This window comes from Ranitomeya variabilis, chromosome 3 (genome assembly GCF_051348905.1).
Source record: "Ranitomeya variabilis isolate aRanVar5 chromosome 3, aRanVar5.hap1, whole genome shotgun sequence".
NCBI lineage: Eukaryota > Metazoa > Chordata > Amphibia > Anura > Dendrobatidae > Ranitomeya > Ranitomeya variabilis.
Window position 1 is genome coordinate 408,208,520 of NC_135234.1, and position 23,285 is coordinate 408,231,804.

Consider the following 23,285-nt stretch of genomic DNA (forward strand, 5'->3'; position numbering starts at 1 on the left):
TAAGGGGTATCGTTTCTCCTTATGGAGAGTGACATACCATCTCTGGCTTGTCAAGGTAAGGAGGCTTATTTGCCGTACAATGCTCCTCTGGGAATTTAAATATGCAAATTGCCTCTTCTGAGAAAAAGAGGACTTAAACTCTACAGCGCCACCTATTGGAAGTAGCGATCCTACAAGTCACAATCAACCCTTTAACGAGTCGTACAATATGACTTAGGATAAAAGCCAAATCAGTATCTCAATTCGCAGACACGGTGTTTCGGGCTGTTGGCCCTCGTCAGTGCGAAGCATGAGAACTGATTTGGCTAGGTGAGAGGCTCTGGACATGGGGTCTAAGGGGTATCGTTTCTCCTTATGGAGAGTGACATACCATCTCTGGCTTGTCAAGGTAAGGAGGCTTATTTGCCGTACAATGCTCCTCTGGGAATTTAAATATGCAAATTGCCTCTTCTGAGAAAAAGAGGACTTAAACTCTACAGCGCCACCTATTGGAAGTAGCGATCCTACAAGTCACAATCAACCCTTTAACGAGTCGTACAATATGACTTAGGATAAAAGCCAAATCAGTATCTCAATTCGCAGACACGGTGTTTCGGGCTGTTGGCCCTCGTCAGTGCGAAGCATGAGAACTGATTTGGCTAGGTGAGAGGCTCTGGACATGGGGTCTAAGGGGTATCGTTTCTCCTTATGGAGAGTGACATACCATCTCTGGCTTGTCAAGGTAAGGAGGCTTATTTGCCGTACAATGCTCCTCTGATTTGGCTTTTATCCTAAGTCATATTGTACGACTCGTTAAAGGGTTGATTGTGACTTGTAGGATCGCTACTTCCAATAGGTGGCGCTGTAGAGTTTAAGTCCTCTTTTTCTCAGAAGAGGCAATTTGCATATTTAAATTCCCAGAGGAGCATTGTACGGCAAATAAGCCTCCTTACCTTGACAAGCCAGAGATGGTATGTCACTCTCCATAAGGAGAAACGATACCCCTTAGACCCCATGTCCAGAGCCTCTCACCTAGCCAAATCAGTTCTCATGCTTCGCACTGACGAGGGCCAACAGCCCGAAACACCGTGTATGCGAATTGAGATACTGATTTGGCTTTTATCCTAAGTCATATTGTACGACTCGTTAAAGGGTTGATTGTGACTTGTAGGATCGCTACTTCCAATAGGTGGCGCTGTAGAGTTTAAGTCCTCTTTTTCTCAGAAGAGGCAATTTGCATATTTAAATTCCCAGAGGAGCATTGTACGGCAAATAAGCCTCCTTACCTTGACAAGCCAGAGATGGTATGTCACTCTCCATAAGGAGAAACGATACCCCTTAGACCCCAAAATAATGTGAAAATACAGCACTGTGTGCACTAAAGTAGCTGTCCAATCAAAATCAGTCAGATACTTATTCAAAGAGTATTTGACTAGGTTTTTGGTGTGGATTTAGGAACAGAATCTATTTCTAAATTCTCTTTAAAAATCTCAGTGAACAGTGCAGAATCTATTTCTAAATCCTCTTTAAAGAACTCAGTGAACATGAAAGTGATGATTGTAGAAGGTAAGAGTCCTAGTAGAATTTCACCTTTCAGAAATGTATGGTTTAAACTTTCTTTCAATATGCCATGTCATAGAAAGCAACACCCCTTTAATATTTAGTGTAGTTACTAGATTGTGGTTCTTTGACCAAAAAAGTTTGTTTAACCCTGCATTAGAGCTTATAAAGAATTCTGGCATAATTTGTGCAAAAAAACATCTTTTCTGATGCTCACAATATTTATGCTATGTTCAAACACTTTTTACAACTTTAAAACCTGTACAGCATTTCCTAACAGAATAAAGCAAGTGTGAACAGGTGCAAACTGCAATGACTACTTAATATACTAATGAAAGACTGTGGCAACCTCTGTAAGTGCTAAGGTGATGTGCGCACATTGAGTATTTGCTTGCAGAAATTTCTGCAAGGTTTCTACATCTCTTGGCAGGAAAAACGCAGCAACAAAAACACGTGGTTTTGCTGCGTTTTTTGCCTAGTTTTTGTATGCGTTGTTCGCATGCATTTTTGTACAGCAGTAAAGGCTTTTTTGAGTGAAATAAAGATATTTTTTAAAACGTTTTGTGATGTAATTTCTTGGTTCAACACCACCTTTTTCATGCTGATGCAGTGGCATCAGGGTAATGGGATTAGGGCTTGGTGTTGGCAGCTGTCATTGATACCTAGCCCTAGGTTTAGTAATGAAAAGGTGCCAGCCCGACACCCTCATTACGAAGTCGATAAGTAAACACAAACAAACTCACACAAACCAACACACAGTATGTGGAGTCGGGAAGGAATTTTTTTCCCCAAAGTGGAGCTTACTATTTGCCACATGGTTTTTTTTTGCCTTCCTCTGGATCAACATGTTAGGGCATGTTAGGTTAGGCTATGGGTTGAACTAGATGGACTTAAAGTCTTCCTTCAACCTTAATAACTATGTTACTATGGTACAGTGTCACCGCCTATGTAGGAGCATTAACAGAAAGAACATACATAGGCTGTAACTAAACAGTAACTTAATTTTAAAGAAAAAAACTGGGAAAAAAAATTGCGTGGTCTCCTGCGTAATTTTAATAACCAGCAGAGAGAAAGCTAAGGGCTGATGTTAATATTCTGGGATGGAGCCAATTGCGATAAAGGTTCCCAGGCAATTAATATCAGCTCACAGCTCTTTGCTTAGCCTTTACTGGCTAGTTTACAGGGGGACCCCAGAAAAATATTGACGTAGGGTCCCGCTATAAAATCTAACCAGCAAAGGCTAGGCAGACAGCTGTGGGCTGATATTAATAGCCTAGGAAAGGGCCATGGATTTTGGCCTCCTCCAAGACTAAAAACATTCGCTCTCAGCCATCCCCGAAAAGGCGCATCTATAAAATGTGCCAAATCTGGCACTTAGCCTCACTCTTCCCACTTGCCCTGTAGCAGTGGCAAGTGGGGTTCATATTTGGGGGTTAATATCACCTTTGTATTCTCAGGAGACTTCAAGCCCACAGGTTAGTAATGGAGAGGCATCTATAAGACACCTATCCATTAACAACCCCATAGTGATGTTGTATAAAAAAAACAACACACCTAGAATAAAGGGCTTTATTGGATATAATGACAGAGACTCCTTTAATGAATCTTATTTAAACCATACTAACCGAACGCCTAATCCACCGAAGCCAACATCTCCTGCAGCAAAAATAAAATAATAAACCACAATATTCCTCACCTGTCCTCATAGAAGATAATCCATAATGCCCCACGACAATCGTGATCACTCTCACAGACAGCCTTCGATCACTGACAGGAGGTAATCGCTCCCGCAGTGTATAGCACTGAGCTGCCATGAGAAAGTTCTCATGCAGTGGTGCCGTAAGTGAGAGCACCGGAGCTGATCAGCTGATGAACTCCAGTGAACTCTCTCACGGCAGCTCAGTGATACACTGCAGTAGCAATTACTTCCTTTCAGTGTATCGCTGGCAGCCGGGTAGAGCGGTCACATCTCCCGATGTGACTGTTCTACACATGAGATCACCGTAGGACACTCGGGATTACGTGGACTACTGCGGACAGGTGAGTATATGGTGGTTTATTATTTTTGATTTTTTTTCTAGAAGACGAGGGCATCAGGGATTGGGCGTTAAGGTGAGTAAAATGCGTTTTTTATTTGAATATGTATGTATTTATTTTATTTTAACTTTGAGCACAGGCGCCGGCTGATGGGACTACGTCTCCCATCAGCGGCACCTGCTATCACTATTATCAGTAGCCCGATTGAAGGAGTAGTCTCATCAGCCCACGCCTGTTGACCTGCGGTTATCTATTTACTGCAAGTCACAGCTGCAGGGTCATGCTGACATCTGACAGCATGACCTCCGCGCCGGTGTTTCCTACGCTTTAACACAGATGACTGCGTGGGTAACACCATAGGAAGTACGTGAAATGCAAACAAAAACTCAGCAAATCCGCAAACATTTTTATACCTGCGTTTTTGCTGCGGATTTGACTGACTCAATTGAAGTCAATGGATGAAAACCGCTGCAGAAACGCACAAAGAATTGACATGCTGCAGAAAAAAACGCACTGCAAATACTCAAAGGAAATTTACTGATCATATGCAAAACACTTCAGGTGTGTCATTGAATTAGCTTCCAAAAAAGAAGAGAATGTCCAGCTTCACCGAATCCGTAAAAAAGCGTTTTCTTTATTGACAAACTTTAAGCATAGAGGATACAGACTTCAGCACGAGCCATATGGGTAAGAATCTCAACGCGTTTCTGGAGACTAAGCTCCCTTAATCATGACAACATTGACAGTCGTGACAATTGAATTAGCTTGCATAAGGATTCCTTAGCGTTTTTGGCATATTTCCGCTCGAAAACGCATCAAAAACGCACCGTTCACGCACATCCTATGATATATACAGACATTGAATATATGAAATTTATATTGCGTTATTGATATAGAGTATATTTAACCCCTTCCCGACCCATGACGCCACGTAGGCGTCATGAAAACCCGTGCCAATCCGACCCATGACGCCTATGTGGCGTCATGGAATGATCGCGTCCCTGCAGATCGGGTGAAGGGGTTAACTCCTATTTTACCCGATCTGCAGGGAGAGGGGGAGTGGTGCTTCAGCCCAGGGGGGGTGGCTTCACCCCCCCGTGGCTACGATCGCTCTGATTGGCTGTTGAAAGTGAAACTGCCAATCAGAGCGATTTGTAATATTTCACCTGAAAAACTGGTGAAATATTACAATCCAGCCATGGCCGATGCTGCAATATCATCGGCCATGGCTGGAAACACTAATGTGACCCCCCCCCACCCCACCGATCGCCCCCCCAGTGCTCCGTTATGGGGTCCGGTCCCCTCGGTCCTGTGCTCCGCTGCCCCGTGCTCCTGCCCGCTCCCCCCGTGCTGCTATGCCACCCCCCTGTGCTCCGACGCCCCCCCCCGTGCCCCGATCTCCCCCCCCTTATACTCACCGAGGCTCCCGGTGTCCGTCCGCCTCCTCGCTGGGCGCCGCCATCTTCCAAAATGGCGGGCGCATGCTCAGTGCGCCCGCCGAATCTGCCAGTCGGCAGATTCGTTAAAAGTACATTTTGATCGCTGCGATAGGTTCTATCACAGCGATCAAAATAAAAAAAATAATAAATAAACCCCCCCCTTTATCACCCCCATAGGTAGGGACAATAATAAAATAAAGAAAATATTTATTTATTTTTTTTTTTTTCTTTTTCCACTAGGGTTAGGGTTAGAACTAGGGTTAGGGGTAGGGTTAGGGTTACAGGTAGGGTTAGGGGTAGGGTTAGGGTTATGGCATGTGCGGATTTGGCTGCGGATCCGCAGCGGATTGGCCGCGGATCCGCAGCGGATTGGCCGCGGATCCGCAGCGGATTGACCGTGGATCCGCAGCGGATTAGCCGCTGTGAATTCGTAGCAGTTTTCCATCAGGTTTACAGTACCATGTACACCTATGGAAAACCAAATCCGCTGTGCCCATGGTGCGGAAAATTCCGTGCAGAAACGCTGCGTTGTATTTTCCGCAGCATGTCAATTCTTTGTGCGGATTCCGCAGCGTTTTACACCTGTTGCTCAATAGGAATCCGCAGGTGAAATCCGCACAAAAAAACACTGGAAATCTGCTGTAAATCCGCAGGTAAAACGCAGTGCCTTTTACCTGCAGATTTTTCAAAAATCGTGCGGAAAAATCTTACACGAATCCGCAACGTGGGCACATACCCTTAGGGTTAGGGTTGGAATTAGGGCTAGGGTTGGAAATAGGGTTAAGAATAGGCTTGTGGTTAGGGTTACGGATAGGGTTAGGGGTGTGTTGGGGTTACAGTTGTGGTTAGGGTTGGGATTAGGGTTAGGGTTGGGATTAGGATTAGGGTTGGAATTAGGGTTACGGGTGTGTTGGGGTTAGGGTTGTGGTTAGGGGTGTGTTGGGGTTAGGGTTGGGATTAGGGTTATGGCTACAGTTGGGATTAGTATTAGGGGTGTGTTGGGGTTAGTGTTGAAGTTAGAATTGAGGGGTATCCACTTGTTTAGGCACATCAGGGGCTCTGCAAACGCAACATGGCGCCACCATTGATTCCAGCCAATCTTGCATTCAAAAAGTCAAATGGTGCTCCCTCCATTCCAAGCCCCGACATGCGCCCAAACAGTGGTTTACCCCCACATTTGGGGTACCAGCGTACTCAGGACAAACTGGGCAACAACTGTTGGGGTCCAATTTCTCCTGTTACCCTTGCAAAAATAAAAAATTACTTGCTAAGACATAATTTTTGAGGAAAGAACAATTATTTTTTATTTTCATGGCTCTGCGTTATAAACTTCTGTGAAGCACTTGGGGGTTGAAAGTGCTCACCACACATCTAGATAAGTTCCTTCGGGGGTCTAGTTTCCAAAATGGGGTCACTTGTGGGGTGTTTCTACTGTTTAGGCACATCAGGGGCTCTGCAAATGCAACGTGACGCCCGCAGACCATTCCATCAAAGTCTGCATTTCAAATGTCACTACTTCCCTTCCGAGCCCTGACGTGTGCCCAAACAGTGGTTTACCCCCACATATGGGGTATCAGCGTACTCACAACAAACTGGGCAACAAATATTGGGGTCCAATTTCTCCTGTTACCCTTGCAAAAATAAAAAATTCTGGGCTAAAAAAATATTTTTGAGGAAAGGAAACACATTTATTATTTTCACGGCTCTGCGTTATAAACTTCTGTGAAGCACTTGGGGGTTCAAAGTGCTCACCACACATCTAGATAAGTTCCCTTGGGGGTCTAGTTTCCAAAATGGAGTCACTTGTGGGGAGTTCCTACTGTTTAGGCACATCAGGGGCTCTGCAAACGCAACCTGACGCCCGCAGAGCATTCCATCAAAGTCTGCATTTCAAAACGTCACTACTTCCCTTCCGAACCCCGACGTGTGCCAAAACAGTGGTTTACCCCCACATATGGGGTATCCGCGTACTCAGGAGAAACTGGACAACAACTTTTGGGGTCCAATTTCTCCTGTTACCTTTGGGAAAATAAAAAATTGTGGGCTAAAAAATCATTTTTGAGAAAAGAAAAATTATTTTTTATTTTCACGGCTCTGCGTTATAAACTTCTGCGAAGCACTTGGGGGTTCAAAGTGCTCACCACACATCTAGATTAGTTCCTTGGGAGGTCTAGTTTCCAAAATGGGGTCACTTGTGCGGGAGCTCCAATGTTTAGGCACACAGGGGCTCTCCAAACGCGACATGGTGTCCGCTAATGATTGGAGCTAATTTTCCATTCAAAAAGCCAAATGGTGTGCCTTCCCTTCCGAGCCCTGCCGTGCGCCCAAACAGTGGTTTACCCCCACATATGGGGTATCATCGTACTCAGTACAAACTGGACAACAACATTTGGGGTCCAATTTCTCCTATTACCCTTGGGAAAATAAAAAATTCTGGGCTAAAAATCATTTTTGAGGAAAGAAAAATTATTTTTTATTTTCACGGCTCTGCGTTATAAACTTCTGTGAAGCACCTGGGGGTTATAAGTGCTCACTATGCATCTAGATAAGTTTCTTTGGGGGTCTAGTTTCCAAAATGGGGTAACTTGTAGGGGAGCTCCAATGTTTAGGCACACAGGGGCTCTCCAAACGCGACATGGTGTCCGCTAACGATTGGAGCTAATTTTCCATTCAAAAAGTCAAATGGCACGCCTCCCTTTCCGAGCCTTGCCGTGCACCCAAACAGTGGTTTACCCCCACATATGAGGTATCAACATACTCAGGAGAAATTGCCCAACAAATTTTAGGATCCATTTTATCCTGTTGCCCATGTGAAAATGAAAAAATTGAGGCTAAAATAATTTTTTTGTGAAAAAAAAGTACTTTTTCATTTTTACGGATCAATTTGTGAAGCACCTGGGGGTTTAAAGTGCTCACTATGCTTCTAGATAAGTTCCTTGGGGGGTCTAGTTTCCAAAATGGGGTCACTTGTGGGGGAGCTCCAATGTTTAGGCACACGGGGGCTCTCCAAACGCGACATGGTGTCCGCTAAAGATTGGAGCCAATTTTTCATTGAAAAAGTCAAATGGCGCTCCTTCCCTTCCGAGCCCTGCCGTGCGCCCAAACAGTGGTTTACCCCCACATATGAGGTATCAGCGTACTCAGGACAAATTGGACAACAACGTTCGTGGTCCAGTTTCTCCTTTTACCCTTGGGAAAATAAAAAAAAATTTCGCTAAAAGATCATTTTTGTGACTAAAAAGTTAAATGTTCATTTTTTCCTTCCATGTTGCTTCTGCTGCTGTGAAACACCCGAAGGGTTAATAAACTTCTTGAATGTGGTTTTGAGCACCTTGAGGGGTGCAGTTTTTAGAATGGTGTCACTTTTGGGTATTTTCAGCCATATAGAACCCTCAAACTGACTTCAAATGTGAGGTGGTCCCTAAAAAAAATGGTTTTGTAAATTTTGTTGTAAAAATGAGAAATCACTGGTCAAATTTTAACCCTTATAACTTCCTAGCAAAAAAAATAATTGTTTCCAAAATTGAGCTGATGTAAAGTAGACATGTGGGAAATGTTATTTATTAACTATTTTGTGTCACATAACTCTCTGGTTTAACAGAATAAAAATTCAAAATGTGAAAATTGCAAAATTTTCAAAATTTTTGCAAAATTTCCGTTTTTTTCACAAATAAACTCAGAAATTATCGACCTATATTTACCACTAACATGAAGCCCAATATGTCACGAAAAAACAATCTCAGAATCGCTAGGATCCGTTGAAGCGTTCCTGAGTTATTACCTCATAAAGGGACACTGGTCAGAATTGCAAAAAACGGCAAGGTCATTAAGGCCAAAATAGGCTGGGTCATGAAGGGGTTAAAAAAACGAATATTGGTCAATTAGTGTAAGCCACCAGTCACGACAAGGCGTACTTTTCTTTGAAGAGACCATAAACCTAATATTTATCAAACATGCCACCTAGGTTAAAAGTCTACAAATTTAAAGGGCAGGTAGGATCAAAACACTAATTAAAAATACTCTTTACAACTTGTCTAACTAGGGATTGTGGCTTATTGGAAAATAGTGGTTTAACATGCACCAAAAAATTCACCAAAGTTGTGGTGCACATTTCTGGCACAAAGTAAACCATGTGATAGAACAAATAAAAAATGCGGCCAGCTCAAATCCATTTTGACCAAGTGTATACATCCAAGTAGAAAAAAAGGGGTTAGTTTCCAACTCCTGTTAAAATGATGGACTTTATTGGGAAAAAAAGGTTAAAACTATTATTTCATGTGGATTTTATAGATTTGACTGTATATAACAGCTACCATTTCAGACCCTGTCCTGCGTCCTTTATCTGAGCTAAAGCAAGATTTATCAAACAGCATGAACCACTATAATAAAGCTGACACATTTTAAGACTGCTTAGTCTAAGTTTGCACTGTCTAAGAATTAGTTTTTCATAAATATACCTCATTATGACTACATTTTATTATAACAATGTCTTCCTTTTTTTTTTTTTTTAAACTTATAATAGATCATCCACTTGAAGCGATTCCAGTTTGTGAATGGTCGCTGGATAAAGTCTCAAAAAATTGTCAAATTTCCCCGAGAGAAGTTTGACCCGAGTGCCTTCTTGGTACCTCGAGGGCCAGTACAATTTCAGAAAAGGAAACCAGGACTTCAGTGCGATGATCAAGTGGAAAAATGCTCATCGCAGGGAGACCTGAAGAAACCAGAACTGGCCAACTTAAGTCATGCAGGAGATGGGGATGCTCATGTGAAAATTCAGCCTGTAATCAGTTCTTCCAATGCAAATCCTAGTAAAGGTATGAAAAATAATTCCATAATAGCAAAAATGGGTGATAATACAGGTCAGGCGGGTAACTGTTCTCTACTTGAGGGGTCATCATGCCGCACACAAATCCTTTCTTAACGGGGTTGTCGACTATAAGAGCAGCCCCTTCTTTAATACTGTTTTTCCTCCTTATAACGTAAAAATACACTTCCTGCCTTCCGTACTGTAGTGTTACCATTAATGTCCGGTTTGTGGCCCCCACTCTTATTATTGAGCTGCTATGTACCCACTCCCTTCGGACTTCCAAAGGAAGGGAGAGGGCCACAGCCCTTTACAAATATTCTGTTATTACTCAATTTTTTCCATTGCATTTTTTGACACCACAGTGGAAACTAGTGGACCTCATTATAATTTTATTTGGTTCACTGGACAGTATATCATGCTATATTTGTTGTGGTAAATGGAGACCCTTACAAAAAAAATCACAAAATAAAGCACACTTTTTTTAGTCTACTTGATTAGGCTTGGGTGGTCTGTCTGTCTTTTTGTGCACTAATCATTAAAGGGTTTTACTCAATATAATAAGTTATCTTGTATTCTCAACATAGGGGATAACTTGATGATCTCGGTGGGGTCCCACCATTGTAACTTTCAGCAATCCTAAATACAGGGCTCCGAAATCTGTTAACTGAGCTCTCTAGAGACCCATCTTGAGTAGAGTTGTGTATGCTTGACCTCTTCTTCAATCAGTACCCATGGGACTGATATAAGTAGTCAAGTGCTGTGCACAGTTTTGTCTGGCAGTCCCATAGATAGGAGGCCAAGCATGCACACCTTCACTCCATTCATTCTGCATAGCCTAAGTCCTGGGCTCAGGAACTCTGATCGTGGGGAATCGCAGTGGACAGACCCCCTCCGATCACTAAGTTGTCCCATAGATACGGGATAAATTGCTGTCTTCGGATTAATCCTTAAATCTTCAGGTTTTGGTGCGCCTCCTCTGTTAAACCCTTATTACCCATATTTAGCAGGAAAATAGATGGTTTCTCAATCATCCTCTTTGCAAGCAGGTAACTTTTAATGCAACTGATCTTATGAAGTTTAGCCAAATTTCTTCAAGAATGTTCTGTACGTTTCTTCATCACTTATACTGTAACTAAAACTTGTGCTGAAGTTGAATGTAGTTGTTATTTTTGTCATTTTTATATGTGCTAACTCATGATCACATCTTTGCCTCAGCATCTCCTTTACAAGGAAGGAAAGCAGCTTCAAGCTCGTCTAGTAAAAACAGCAGTCCCAACAACAGCCCCAGATCCCTGGGAAGGAGCAAAGGCCGTCTCCGTCTACCACAGCTTGGAGGCAAAAAACTCTCAAGCAGTAAAGAAAACTTGGATCAAAGCAAAGACAATGTCTCAGACAATGAAGCAAGAGAGACTTTGGAATCGGTAGATTGTAATAAAGGACATGTTTTAGGTGGAAGCCAAACGGAGTTAGCTGCAAATCAGGACTCTCAGCCGGTGTTAACCAATGGACTGATTCATGAGCAGAACACATGCAACAACACTCAGCTCGATAACCACATAGGGGAAGAGGAGGATGTCACTGACCACCAAAGAGAAGACGCCTGCTGTCAGCCTATCTATAACCTTTATGCAATCTCGGTAAGTAAAATCTTTGGGAACTTTAAGGTGACATCTGTAAAATCGACTCAGATTGTAATTAGTAACAGTCTCATCGCCAATAACAACCAGCACTGCAGTGTAAAAATTAAATGAAATTGTCTGTAAAGTTGTTTCCATTTTCCTTCTTGTGAAATTGATCTTGTCATTCTAAGTAGGGCAAATTACATCCTTCAGCTGGTTTGCTTACTAAATCATATAACAATGAGTGGATGGTATTGGGCTGGTTCCGCTGCTGTGACTCCCCCTTTGTGTGTGCTGTGAGAGGGGAGGAAGAGCAGTAGTGGATCGTTCAGTCACTTGTCTATGAATGTTTTATTGTACAGCTGTGTTTCATTCACATTGCGCTACTTTGTAGTATAAATATTAGGCACAGTACCGATTAAGTAAGATATGTTTTTTTTCTTTAGTGCACTACATTATTTTTTCATTAAAATTTAGATGTGGTGATCGTATTGTTTTCCATAAATCATTAGTCCAAGTTAATGTGATGAAATTACTTTACTCTAAAAATCAAGTTTAATAGTCTGGCACTTTTTCCTAGCACTAAACTGAGATATAGGGTAGATACGTACTTGTATTTAAAAATCGGGCAGAGTTTCATCCAGAACAGAGGGACAATTTTATTTCTCACTTGTCATGTGTGCAATTTTTTTTTCAGCAGCTAATAACACAGGTCTGCAACTAAAAATCTGTTTGATTATTTTCATATAGTTTCCATGTATTTTGGTGTGCTGAAAACGAGAAAAATATTGGAAAAAATCCTGGACGTCAGGATTTACCACAAAATGCAAAATTCTCTTCAAATTTAGTATATTTTTCTCAATTTTTGATTGATGAATCAATTCGTAAAATCACTTCCAAAAGATGGAGAATGCTTCAAATACTTGGTCACCAAGTTTCCAGGCAAAATTGAAGGAAGGTGTGTTCGTCAGACATTAGAAGGCTTATAGCTGATCAAGAGTTTATCAATACCATCCACAAAAAGAAGGGTGGTTTGCATTTAGAGAGGTCGTAGAGAAATTTTTAGGCAATAACAAAGACCCTGATTACAAAAAAATCGTCGGACGAATGCTGAAAGCATTTCAAGCTTTAGGTTGCCTGATGAATTTGAAAGTGCATTTCCTCCATCCCCACCATGACAACTTTCCTGAAAATTTGGGAGCTGTGAGTGAAGAGTGAATGGAGCATTACAATGAGCAATACTGTTGGATGCTTCAGAGAGACATTCCAGATGCTACTAACAAGCGTAAATGTACCAAGAGAAGCCTCACAGGGAAGAAGAATCGATTTTAGTGTGTGTTAGTGAGCTCATTGCAGTTAAAAAATGATTTTCATGAAACATTTGTAATAAAAAAATTAATTTTATGAGTCTATTTTCATTTATTTTGAGGTATTGTCTTATTTAACAGTTACTTAAATTGTCAGAAAACGTGATGTCCTATGACACAACAGAGGTCATTTTCGTATTCAGCACACTTAAAAACATAAAGATTACGTGTAATAACCAAAACAGCTCTTGAAAAAAATTTTTTTGCAGATCTGTGTTATCATTTATAAGACCATTTACAGTTTCCTATGTTATAGAATTGCAATGTATCTGTAAAAATTGGATCCTATAATTTGGTTCTATGTGGCATCCGATTTTTCTTTTTACGCACCAATAGACTTGAATGGATGAGTCTCACCTGACTTACGGAAGAAACTAGTGCACACTGCAATTTTATGTACACACAGATTCGGTCAATCAAAATAATGACTCATCTGCATTACCTCATTGAATAACATTGGTCCCGAGTGTTGTCCGTTTTTTCCACTGACAGCATTTGGCCCAAAAATACGATTGTATGAACGAGTCCTTAATGTGGATTTTTTTTCTTAGCAGAAGACTGATCAAAGACCAGTAGGATAGTCCCATCATTATATCAATATGGTTTTGTGTTAAAATGTTATATGCAATGCCATAAAATTATAGTAGATTTAGACAAAAAATATTGGATTTATGGGACGTGGAATAAGATTTTGACTATTGTCTTTCATTATTGTTCTCCTTAGTGCCATTCAGGAATAATGGGTGGAGGTCATTACGTTACTTATGCCAAAAATCCTAATGAAAAATGGTACTGCTACAATGACAGCAGTTGTAAGGTAAGTTTGATGAGTACAGTATTTTTCGGACTATAAGACGCACCGGACCATAAGACGCACCCCAAATTTTCAGAATAAAAATAAGGAAAAAAAAATAATGTTTCAAATGGGGGTACGTCTTACAGTCCGAATTCAGCTTACCAGTGAAGGGATCGGCACAGGTGGAGAAGTGGTCACAGGGGTCTTTCGGTGGTCCAGGCTGGTGCGTTGGCCTCCCGGAAATCCCATCCCAGGCTGGTGCTCTGTGCTTGGGCAGGGGTGGAGGCTCTGTGCTCCGGGGCAGTGGCTGGGCTCCGGGGCAGTGGCTGGGCTCCGGGGCAGTGGCTGGGCTCCGGGGCAGTGGCTGGGCTCCGGGGCAGTGGCTGGGCTCCGGGGCAGTGGCTGTGCTGCGGGGCAGTGGCTGTGCTGCGGGCAGTGGCAGCAGCTCTCTGGGCTCAGTGGGGGCTCCGACGGCATTTCGTCAAAGCCCGGAGGCCCCCCGCTCATCCGTTAATGGCATGTTGCAGTGGCCTCCGAGAACATGGGCGCCGGGAAATTGGCCGCCAGGCTGGCGCACGCTCAGATTCATATCTTGTTGCCGAGATCTCGCCCTGAGATGTCGGGAGACGAGATCTTGTTGACGAGATTTGAATCTGAGCGTGCGCTGGCCCGGCGGACATTTTCCCGGCACCCATGTTCTCGGAGGCCACCGCAACATGCCATTATGAGCGGGGGGCCTTCGGGCTTTGACGAAATGCCGTCGGAGCCCCCACTGAGCCCAGAGAGCTGCTGCCACAGCCCCGCAGCACAGCCACTACCCGCAGCACAGCCCCTGCCCGCAGCACAGCCGCACCAGCATGGGAAGGGAGGCTGCATCGGGGCCGCTGCCGCATGATTTGTAAGTATATTGCGACTACAAGACGCACCCCCATTTTCCCCTAACATTTTGGGGGAAAAAAGCGCGTCTTGTAGTCCAAAAAATACGGTACTTCTTTTCATCGCCAGAATTTACACTGGACTGTTTGGCCACACCATGGGTACATATGGAGTGCTGGTGCTTGGTATGAACAGTTAATTTGTGCTAACATACTTCTTTTAAAGCACTGACTCTGTCACCACAGTCGTAATTTCAGGACAATCCTTAAATATAGGGCATTTTTTTGCCCTGTCTGTAAAAAAAAAATAAAAAAAAAATATTAAGGCGTCCATGAATGCAGATGATGTCTTGAATCAGAATTATGGGCTGTAGACATGTATCACTGAGTCATAATGATTTAATATGGTTTTCCCACGTGTGCGTAGAAAATATTGTCCGACCTTGATTTTTTAATGAGCTGTCCAGAAAAAAATAAAAAGACAAGTTGGTACGACAGATACCAATAGCACCTGGTGGAACCCCGGGACTTGGGTTCCATCATGGTGGCTGTAATTTCGATGGGAAAAAGACTGCTGCTTGCCTCCAGAAATGTCTCTGGAGGTTCCCAGGTTCAAAGTGTAGTAACATAAAACTTGGCACTCAGCTTGATTTTGAAATCCAGTGATTTTTAATGCAGTCCTGTCACAGTAACATGAGACGTTTCGGTCCTACTATATGGACCTTCATCAGTTTGACTGCTGTAGTAGTAAGGATGTATACAGTGGAAGATGATATATAACTGTATACTAGGGAGACAGGTCTCCGCAGAAAATTGCTTTATTCAAAGTGAAGGAATAGAAAGCTGCGCTTGTCTCTCCTACACCAACTCACCTGCAGTTATATATTATCTTCAACTGTATATATCCTTACTACTACAGCAGTCAGACTGATGAAGGTCCATATAGGACCGAAACGTCTCATGTTACTGTGACAGGACTGCATTAAAAATCAATGGATTTCAAAATCAAGCTGAGTGCCAAGTTTTATGTTACTACACTTTGAGCCTGGGAACCTACTTGTGCACCTCCACAGTTGTGCTACGATATACTCTGTATAAAATCTGACAGTCATAAACAGATTCTCATATAAATTCTAATACATAGTACACAAATGTGAACACGAAATGTTACATCATTCTGGAAGGATTTTTACTAAAACACCATTTTCATGGCAATATGTAAGAATCTTTACTCATTCACAGGAGCTACACCCCGATGAAATTGATACAGACTCTGCCTACATCTTATTCTACGAGCAGCAAGGGGTGGACTATGCACAATTTCTGCCAAAGATTGACGGGAAGAAAATGGCAGACACTAGCAGCATGGATGAAGACTTTGAATCCGATTATAAAAAGTATTGTGTGCTGCAGTAACTATGGCTGTGCTTCCAATATGTCCAGCTGATGCGATGGGGAAGGAGAAGTATATCAAAGGGACGAATAATGTTCTGGAGACGTTATCCTATCTAAACATTTTGGTGTTGAGGTCACCAATGCATGTAGGGCCATTCAACAAAATAGACAGTAGATACAATGACATTGATTCTTTTAAATGTCCTTCAGTTTTTCTGTACGTTGTTAATATTTTATTTATTTTTAGCCCAGTTTCTCCTCTTCAAAAATGAAAAATGGGCCTAGGGCAAGCAAATTAGCAGTCATCTTCTCAGACCGTAAAATTTTTTTTTTTTCTTTTCAGTGCAATTTCAAAATTGTTTAAATGTCAGGAGCTATGGTGAAACACTGGTATTTACTTTCTTTATGATATTTAATAGTTTTTAAGTAATCTCACGGAATGATTGATTTGATTCCGAATATAAAATGCAGGAGCTTTGTAATTTAAGTCCAGTTCCTCTGATGTGTCTCAGGAACTGAAGTTGTATGGAGTAGTTTGTTTCAAGTGGTAGATCCATACAATCCAACCTACAGAACAGATATGTGATGGCTATTAAAGTCTATGATCTAGGGGCGAAGTTTCTTATTGTGGAGCCAGGCAATGCACCATAGGAAAAAGGTATGCAGTTTAGCTCTCCTCCAAGAAGAAGAAAGCTGCCTCTATATTGCCATGCAATGAAAGTACCTCACCATTATGTCACTGTGCAATGCTTTCAAAAGAACCTGTCAATTGCTCAGAAAAAATCATTTAAATACCTTGTAAAAATCCCAGAGCGCCTCTGATTCTGCAGTTTTTTTCCATTTTGTTGTGTGCCACTCCATTACAGATTTATTCCCATTTGTTGCTTTTGGAGTGCAGTATGTGAAATTTCTTAGTCCAACTGGAAGCTTCTTCAGAGTCTTTTCTGGGGGGTGTGCTTTCACACCTCCCTCTTAGAGGCTGCCAATCACAGTTTGGTAGATGATCTAGCATTCGCTCACAATGCCGAGCTGTGATTGGCAGTGGTGGGGTGGGAAGGGTGAAAGCACCCGCCCCCAGAGAAGACTCTGAAGAAACTCCAAGTTAGACTGCAAGCAGAAATTTCACATGCAGCGCTCTAAAAGCAACAAATGTGAATAACTGCAAAGGAGTGACGCAGAGCAAAAGAATAGTGAGGCAGAATCAGGGGAGATTTCAACAAGGTTTTCAACTCCATTTTTTGGAGCAAGTGACGTGTCATCTTTAACACATGCCATAATATTTTAGGATATCTAGCCAAACCAGAGTCTTCTCAAAAGATAAAGGTTATGTACACAATGTAGTGTCGCTACATATATGTTAATTTGTGTACTACTTACAGTTGTCCTCAATGATGGGATCTTGGCTTAGAAAGTTTACAATTATATTGTCCTGTAAGAGGTTTTTGCCATCTTCAGAGTTTTTTGTTCTAAAAGCTAGTTGGCCAAAATGGTGTGCTCCTTTCTTTACAACCATTTTGGCTTCAAAATACTATATTTTCATAGAATGAACTGTTTAATATAAGAGCCATTATACGTATGTTAAAGCATGTACGACAAATGGTGGAAATGTCAGAGAAATTCAAAATGTGAGTTCTTTGTCGATGCACGCCATTAGAACAGGTTTTTTCCATCGTTAGGACATAGGTAGCTTCCTATTTGGCCATCTGGTTATGCCAAATGAGGGCATACACTTTCAGCAAGCTCAGCCTGTCATACGGCAAAAGTTGTGAACAAGAAATACATTTTTTTTTCTACAAAAATCATGTCCTGTAAACAACACTAATAATTCACAACCCTCTATGGCTTTTGTATTACGCATTTACTTTTATCACACTGTAATAACTATACCAGTGGTTTTAGTGCGTGTAAACATCAGAACTTGGATTTTAGCAATATTAAATATAATAAGGTGATTACATTTTATGATGATACACACTGGGGGGAGATAGAAGTAAAGATGCATATAATAAGGCAAAAGGATGATTAGGATTGCTTTCCTATTCCCTTTAGTGCTAGCCTTTTATGTTGTATATTAGTCTACCAAAGCACAAATTATCAAAGTAGGAAAGAGTAACACTTAAGAGACTTGTTCCCTTTTATAGTGGAGAGGATATTAAGAGTTTTCCCAGTATTCAGAGCACTTGTCATTTTGACAAAGCCCTACTCCTGTAAATAGTAAGTGACAATGATGGCTGCTTCTTCTTTGATTGGAAGAGATTTCAGAGGACAAAAGGCAACCGATAAAATTGTTAAATGTTGTTAGAAATAAAATGGATATTTAAGATTTCCTTAAAGGAAAGGAATAGGAACTTTATTTTCCAGATTGCCCACATCACTGCAAGAGGCATCAAGACGTCACTAGTGGCAGTGTTCCCTCATAGCAGGACATTTTAATAAAAAGGGTAACAAGTTATAAAGTTTCCTTCCCCTCTAGTTTACTCCTCCAGATACAAAGGTACAACTGTTCTGCCACAGCAGGAATTACAGGGAATGGAACTTTTATATTCAAGGGCAGAAACAAGGCTAATAGAAAATAGAAAATAAATCTGAACATGCTTCTTACTGCAAGGAATTATGGCCCTTAAATTATAAGGCCTTAATAAGTAAATTAGAATTTATGTGCCTTTCCTAGTGGGAAATGGACTTATGGCGCACATCCCTTTTCTAATTAAATAATAATGGAAAGATTAGAGTTGTAAACCCTCCAGTGTCACCTTGCATATATTGACAGTAATATATATAATTGAGTGAAGTGGTCATTTTCAGTGTTTCTCAGGAATGCCTTTCTAGTTAACAGTGATTTATACACACACACACTGCAGAGCATGACATGTTTTCATCCATTACTCATTAGCCCTGAATGGCGGCATTGTACAGCCCCGAATAGGCGCATTGTACTTCTACTTAGCAGAGTTTGACATCTAACAGAGATCCTGTTCTTTGTCTTTAAGTGTTCAGTGACATTCATCAGTCAGTCTAATTGCTGCAAAAGAGCTCCTAATTCTGCTTTCATTCATATACTGACCCTGAGTGATATCATGCAGCCATGTACCCTGACGTCATTGTCTCACATAATCATCCTGAATTATTCATGTGTAAGCACAAGAAGAAACATGTAGACAGCACTTTATGTAAATATGCCAACAATAGTTCCATGACTTTCCTCCTCCTGAAGAAGGTTGACCAATGAATAAAGAACTCCACTGAAGTGTAACTGAATAACGTAGCTCTGCATAACCAACTCTCTAAAATAGGCTGTCCAGGCAAAATGAAAGGCCGCCCAGGTGAGGTAGTATGTGGAAAAATAAACCTGCATCCAGCCCAGGCCACTCAGTGATCAGCGTAGCGACTGGAAGACATGATGCCTGGCAGCATCCGATGTGCTGCTTGTCACCTGACTGCTGCAACCAATCACAGGGACAATGACATCACTGCTTCCTGTCTTTGTGCAGACCATGGAGCACCCTGTGGTGGAATCAGGTGGGTGCTGGTAGGCGAGTGTGGCTGAGTTTATTTTTTTTACATATTCTAGCTTCTGGGCAATGTTTTAGTTTGCCTGGACAACACTTCGAAGTGTTTATGGAAGGTATGTATGACAGGTACTGTAGTCTATATCTGTACCATCCATCATATTGGTCAAATAAGATATTAAAGTATTGAGTGGCAAAATCCCAAGCTTAAGGAGCATAACATTACTAATCTGAAATATGAGTAGATTGAGTAGCATAGATCAATTTCATATGGCATATCTGAAGTATACGACACTCTCTGGTTGTAGATGAGGTGCAAGTAGGGTTCAACCCATTGTCAAGCAAGTGAGGAACTCTGCACTCAAATTGCAGTGAATGAAACAAAATATTTTAATGGCAATCCAAATGGGTGGACCTTTGTCAGATCTGTACAAAATACATGAAAAAAAGTCAGATGATAACCATATGCATACATATTTACATATCATATAAAATTGTCATCTTACTTGCTAATATAGAAATGAGAACAGGCTTATATGGTAACCGTTTAGCGTTAGGAAATTCTCCAAGATTAAAGGATTTTTCTGAAATCACAATAGGAAAGTCCTAACTTTAAAATAGGATATCAATGTAATATTGGTGGGGATTCGACTCTTGGAACACCCACTGTTAAGCTGTTTGAAGGGATTGCAAAACTGAGCGGAGCTCTGCGAGTTCTTCATTGTTTTTATTGTTGCGTCTATCTGCATGCCTCACGACAACACGGTATTTCAGAATGGTTAAAATCCTCTGACTGAGGCATTGCTGCCTACCTTCATGTGATACTTATTAGTAGCTGCGCTGGCATTGCAGCGTTGAACACGTCAAACCCAATGGGACAACACTGGAATACCCAGCAAGTCTACTGTTAGCTGTAAAGTGTGCAGGTAAAGGGAGCAGTAACCATGGAAAACTCAGCTGTTTACTGAGTAGTGAAATCAATAATAAGGCCAGCGAGCGCGGCAGCCCCCTCAAACAGCTAATCACTGGAATTTTGACCAGTCATCAGTATTATGATCCAAGAAAACTCCTTTACTAGTTGATCATTCTTCAGTCACTGTGAAAAAGTTCTCTCTTACAGTCATCTAAACTGTGGTCCTCATACTCCCAGTTTGGAGTCATAGGGTGGCGTGCTTTTATCCACCCATTCAGTAATTCCGTGGGTGCGTTACACACAGAGAAGCATGCGTATGCACTTATGTATGGATGAGCATGTGTATACTAACAGTATACAACTCCATTCTAGCGGAGTATTGGGATCCAAGTGCGTGTAAGTTATAAAGCAATGCAAACCTTACTCAATTTAGAGAAGCCCATGAATATTGTTTTTTAGTTTTGTGATTGTTGGCATATCCCTGGGACATGTAATCAGTGCAAATCTGAAGCTGAATAATTCTTACATTGCTTACTAAAGGGTGGCAATGCTTTTCAGTTCTTTAACAAACCCAGATTCCTTCTTCTCGGGGCCCAATGTCTACTATTGTGGCTCAAATAATTAAGTAAAACTGCTTAAAATCCAAGAGGGCCACAGTTGTTTAGCAGGATTAAGTTGGTTGAAGACTTAAACACGCTTTGATCACATATTGATAGCAAATCCTAACAATATGCCTTCAATCACTATAAATGGAAACCCACTTTAAATTGTATAAAGCCAATATAAAAAGGTTTTTTTTTAAAGTGGATTTATCACAATGAAAGACCTCTTTACATTATACTACCCATTGTTCTACATAGATCAGTTCATACAATATGACCAATTTCTGTGCCAAAGTAAAGTGTGTGCTTTATTATTAAAATTGTGAGACCAAATATCTGAATTCATAGCCTTTTGAAGGAGTCATGGCTATCACGTCATGCAGCCCGCTGACAAATCGGGCTGAAAAGCACAGTAATTAAGAGCTCAAACAAACCATTCTAGTGCACTCTGAAGCAGTCTGTGTCCTTAGAGGACATATGCTCTTAAATGGGATTGTCCGGAACTAAATGTGAGGTCAGTGGCGGTTTGACACCTGGCACCGCCATCAATCAACTAAAATCTACTCTGGTGGTACTAGATGTCAGAACTCCACTGATCTCATATTAATGACCTATTTATTTGTATGATAGGATATCTGTTGTTTAGCCTTATACATCCCTCTTAACTTAAGGTGTTTTATCCTGTTTAAAGATTTTCTTTATGGAAAGATCTAATTCACGATAGAGCCAATGTCTTAATACATCATACATAAAAAGTCTCCTATTGGATCCCAATGCAAATAAAGCACAGGAAATAGTTTTTTCACTAAAAAAGTCACTTTTATACACAGACCTTATTTAAAGCCCCAAAATATTGCTGTAAAGATCTCATCCCGGGCACTTTGCCAAACACCTATATATTATGCAAGTTGCCAGATGACCGTGCCAGTGTGTATATTCCCCTAACCTTCAGTCAACACATTGTATCAGTACATAAAAATCCCAAAGTTTTATTGTGCATATATATCAACTCCTACATGTGTAATCAGAATTTTATATGCTAAGCTGTGTCAAATATTGCATTGAGGATGCAGTACTTGGTCCGCCATATTACTTCCCTGGAGTACTATAGGTTAGCGCCATTGGTCGTGTGTCATGGTTCACCGTTACCTTCCTAACATGCCTCCTTCTATAATTTCTAATAGGATATGCCTGTATAACAAAATACAAAGTAAGCTTCTATATTTTCTTACATGGTTACAAAATGTGAACTTACCACAGTTCGATTTACGATGAACAAACTACAGTGGACAATACTGGTGATTGTTAGGTGATCATTATTTATGTTGGTAGCACATTTATGTTTTTTAATCTTATTTGTTCTTATACTTGGTTGTAATTATAATTTTTTTTAAATTATAAAAATGAGCTGATGAATTAGCAGGACAATTATTAAATAAACCGTTAACTATGTTCAATTTGTAAATTCTTGTATAAAGCTATTGACAATGCACTGACTTTAGAAAGATTTTTATGTACATATGCACTCTGTAAATAAGTGTTGATGTTATTGAAACAAGACATGTATAAAAGTATTGGTAATTGTACATGGAGTGACCCTGTTTATCTGTAACTATTATTCCAACAAATTAAAAACTGTGGATGCAGATCTTATTCTTTGGAGCCTAAAGTTTTTTGTGTTTTGTCTGTTATTGATCAAGGCCTAGGATAGATGACATACTGTACCCCAGAGGAAGGAGGGACCTTTTTCGTGCCAAGGGCCATTTGGATATTAACATCATTCGCGGGCCGTGTAAAATTGCCAACATAAAATTTGCCCTAAAAGAGGAAAGGCACTGAACAGGAGGTGATAATGGAGAACAAAACATAAATGAAAGTTAGAAAATTCTTTATTAGATAATTGGCAACAACGTAGCACAACAGGACTAGGTGCCCACATTAATTAAAATGCATGAGAATGTAATTTCAAGAATGGTTAAAATAATATAGCCCGGACCATCAAAAAAAGGGTAGTATAAATGCGTGCTTGGAACAGATGTATGTAGAGATATAATTATAGTCCAATTCATTCAAAGATACAGATCAATGCATGTTATAAAGTAAAAAAAAAGGGGATAATGACTGGGATGTCAAATAACCTCGTAGTAAATATTGGACAAAGGATAGGATTTCGTGCACAACACCTAATCCATGTGTTATAATGTGCAATGTAAAAGCAATTGTGCCAGAAATGTGAGGAATGGCAATGATGAGGAACAGGTGCACGCAAATCTCTAGTGGTGATTTAGAGGTGTATATATAAGTGCATAGCCGTAGAATGTAAGTCCGCAAGGACAGGGTACTCTCCCCTCTGTACCAGTCGTGATATCGTAAATTTGTGTACTGTA

General features: G+C 40.9%; 1 protein-coding gene across 2 annotated transcripts in view; it reads left to right on the forward strand.

Annotated features, from left to right (window-relative positions):
- USP32 (ubiquitin specific peptidase 32) overlaps positions 1–22,551 on the forward strand; it is a 278,060-nt gene extending 255,509 nt beyond the window's left edge. For both annotated transcript variants that reach the window (XM_077296233.1, XM_077296234.1), the window contains exons 31-34: positions 9,538–9,829; positions 11,038–11,459; positions 13,533–13,625; positions 15,722–22,551. In XM_077296233.1, coding sequence (XP_077152348.1) covers positions 9,538–9,829; positions 11,038–11,459; positions 13,533–13,625; positions 15,722–15,895 — 981 coding nt within the window. In that variant the 3' untranslated portion in view covers positions 15,896–22,551. The remainder of the gene's footprint in view (positions 1–9,537; positions 9,830–11,037; positions 11,460–13,532; positions 13,626–15,721) is intronic.
- The last annotated feature ends 734 nt before the right edge of the window (positions 22,552–23,285 follow it).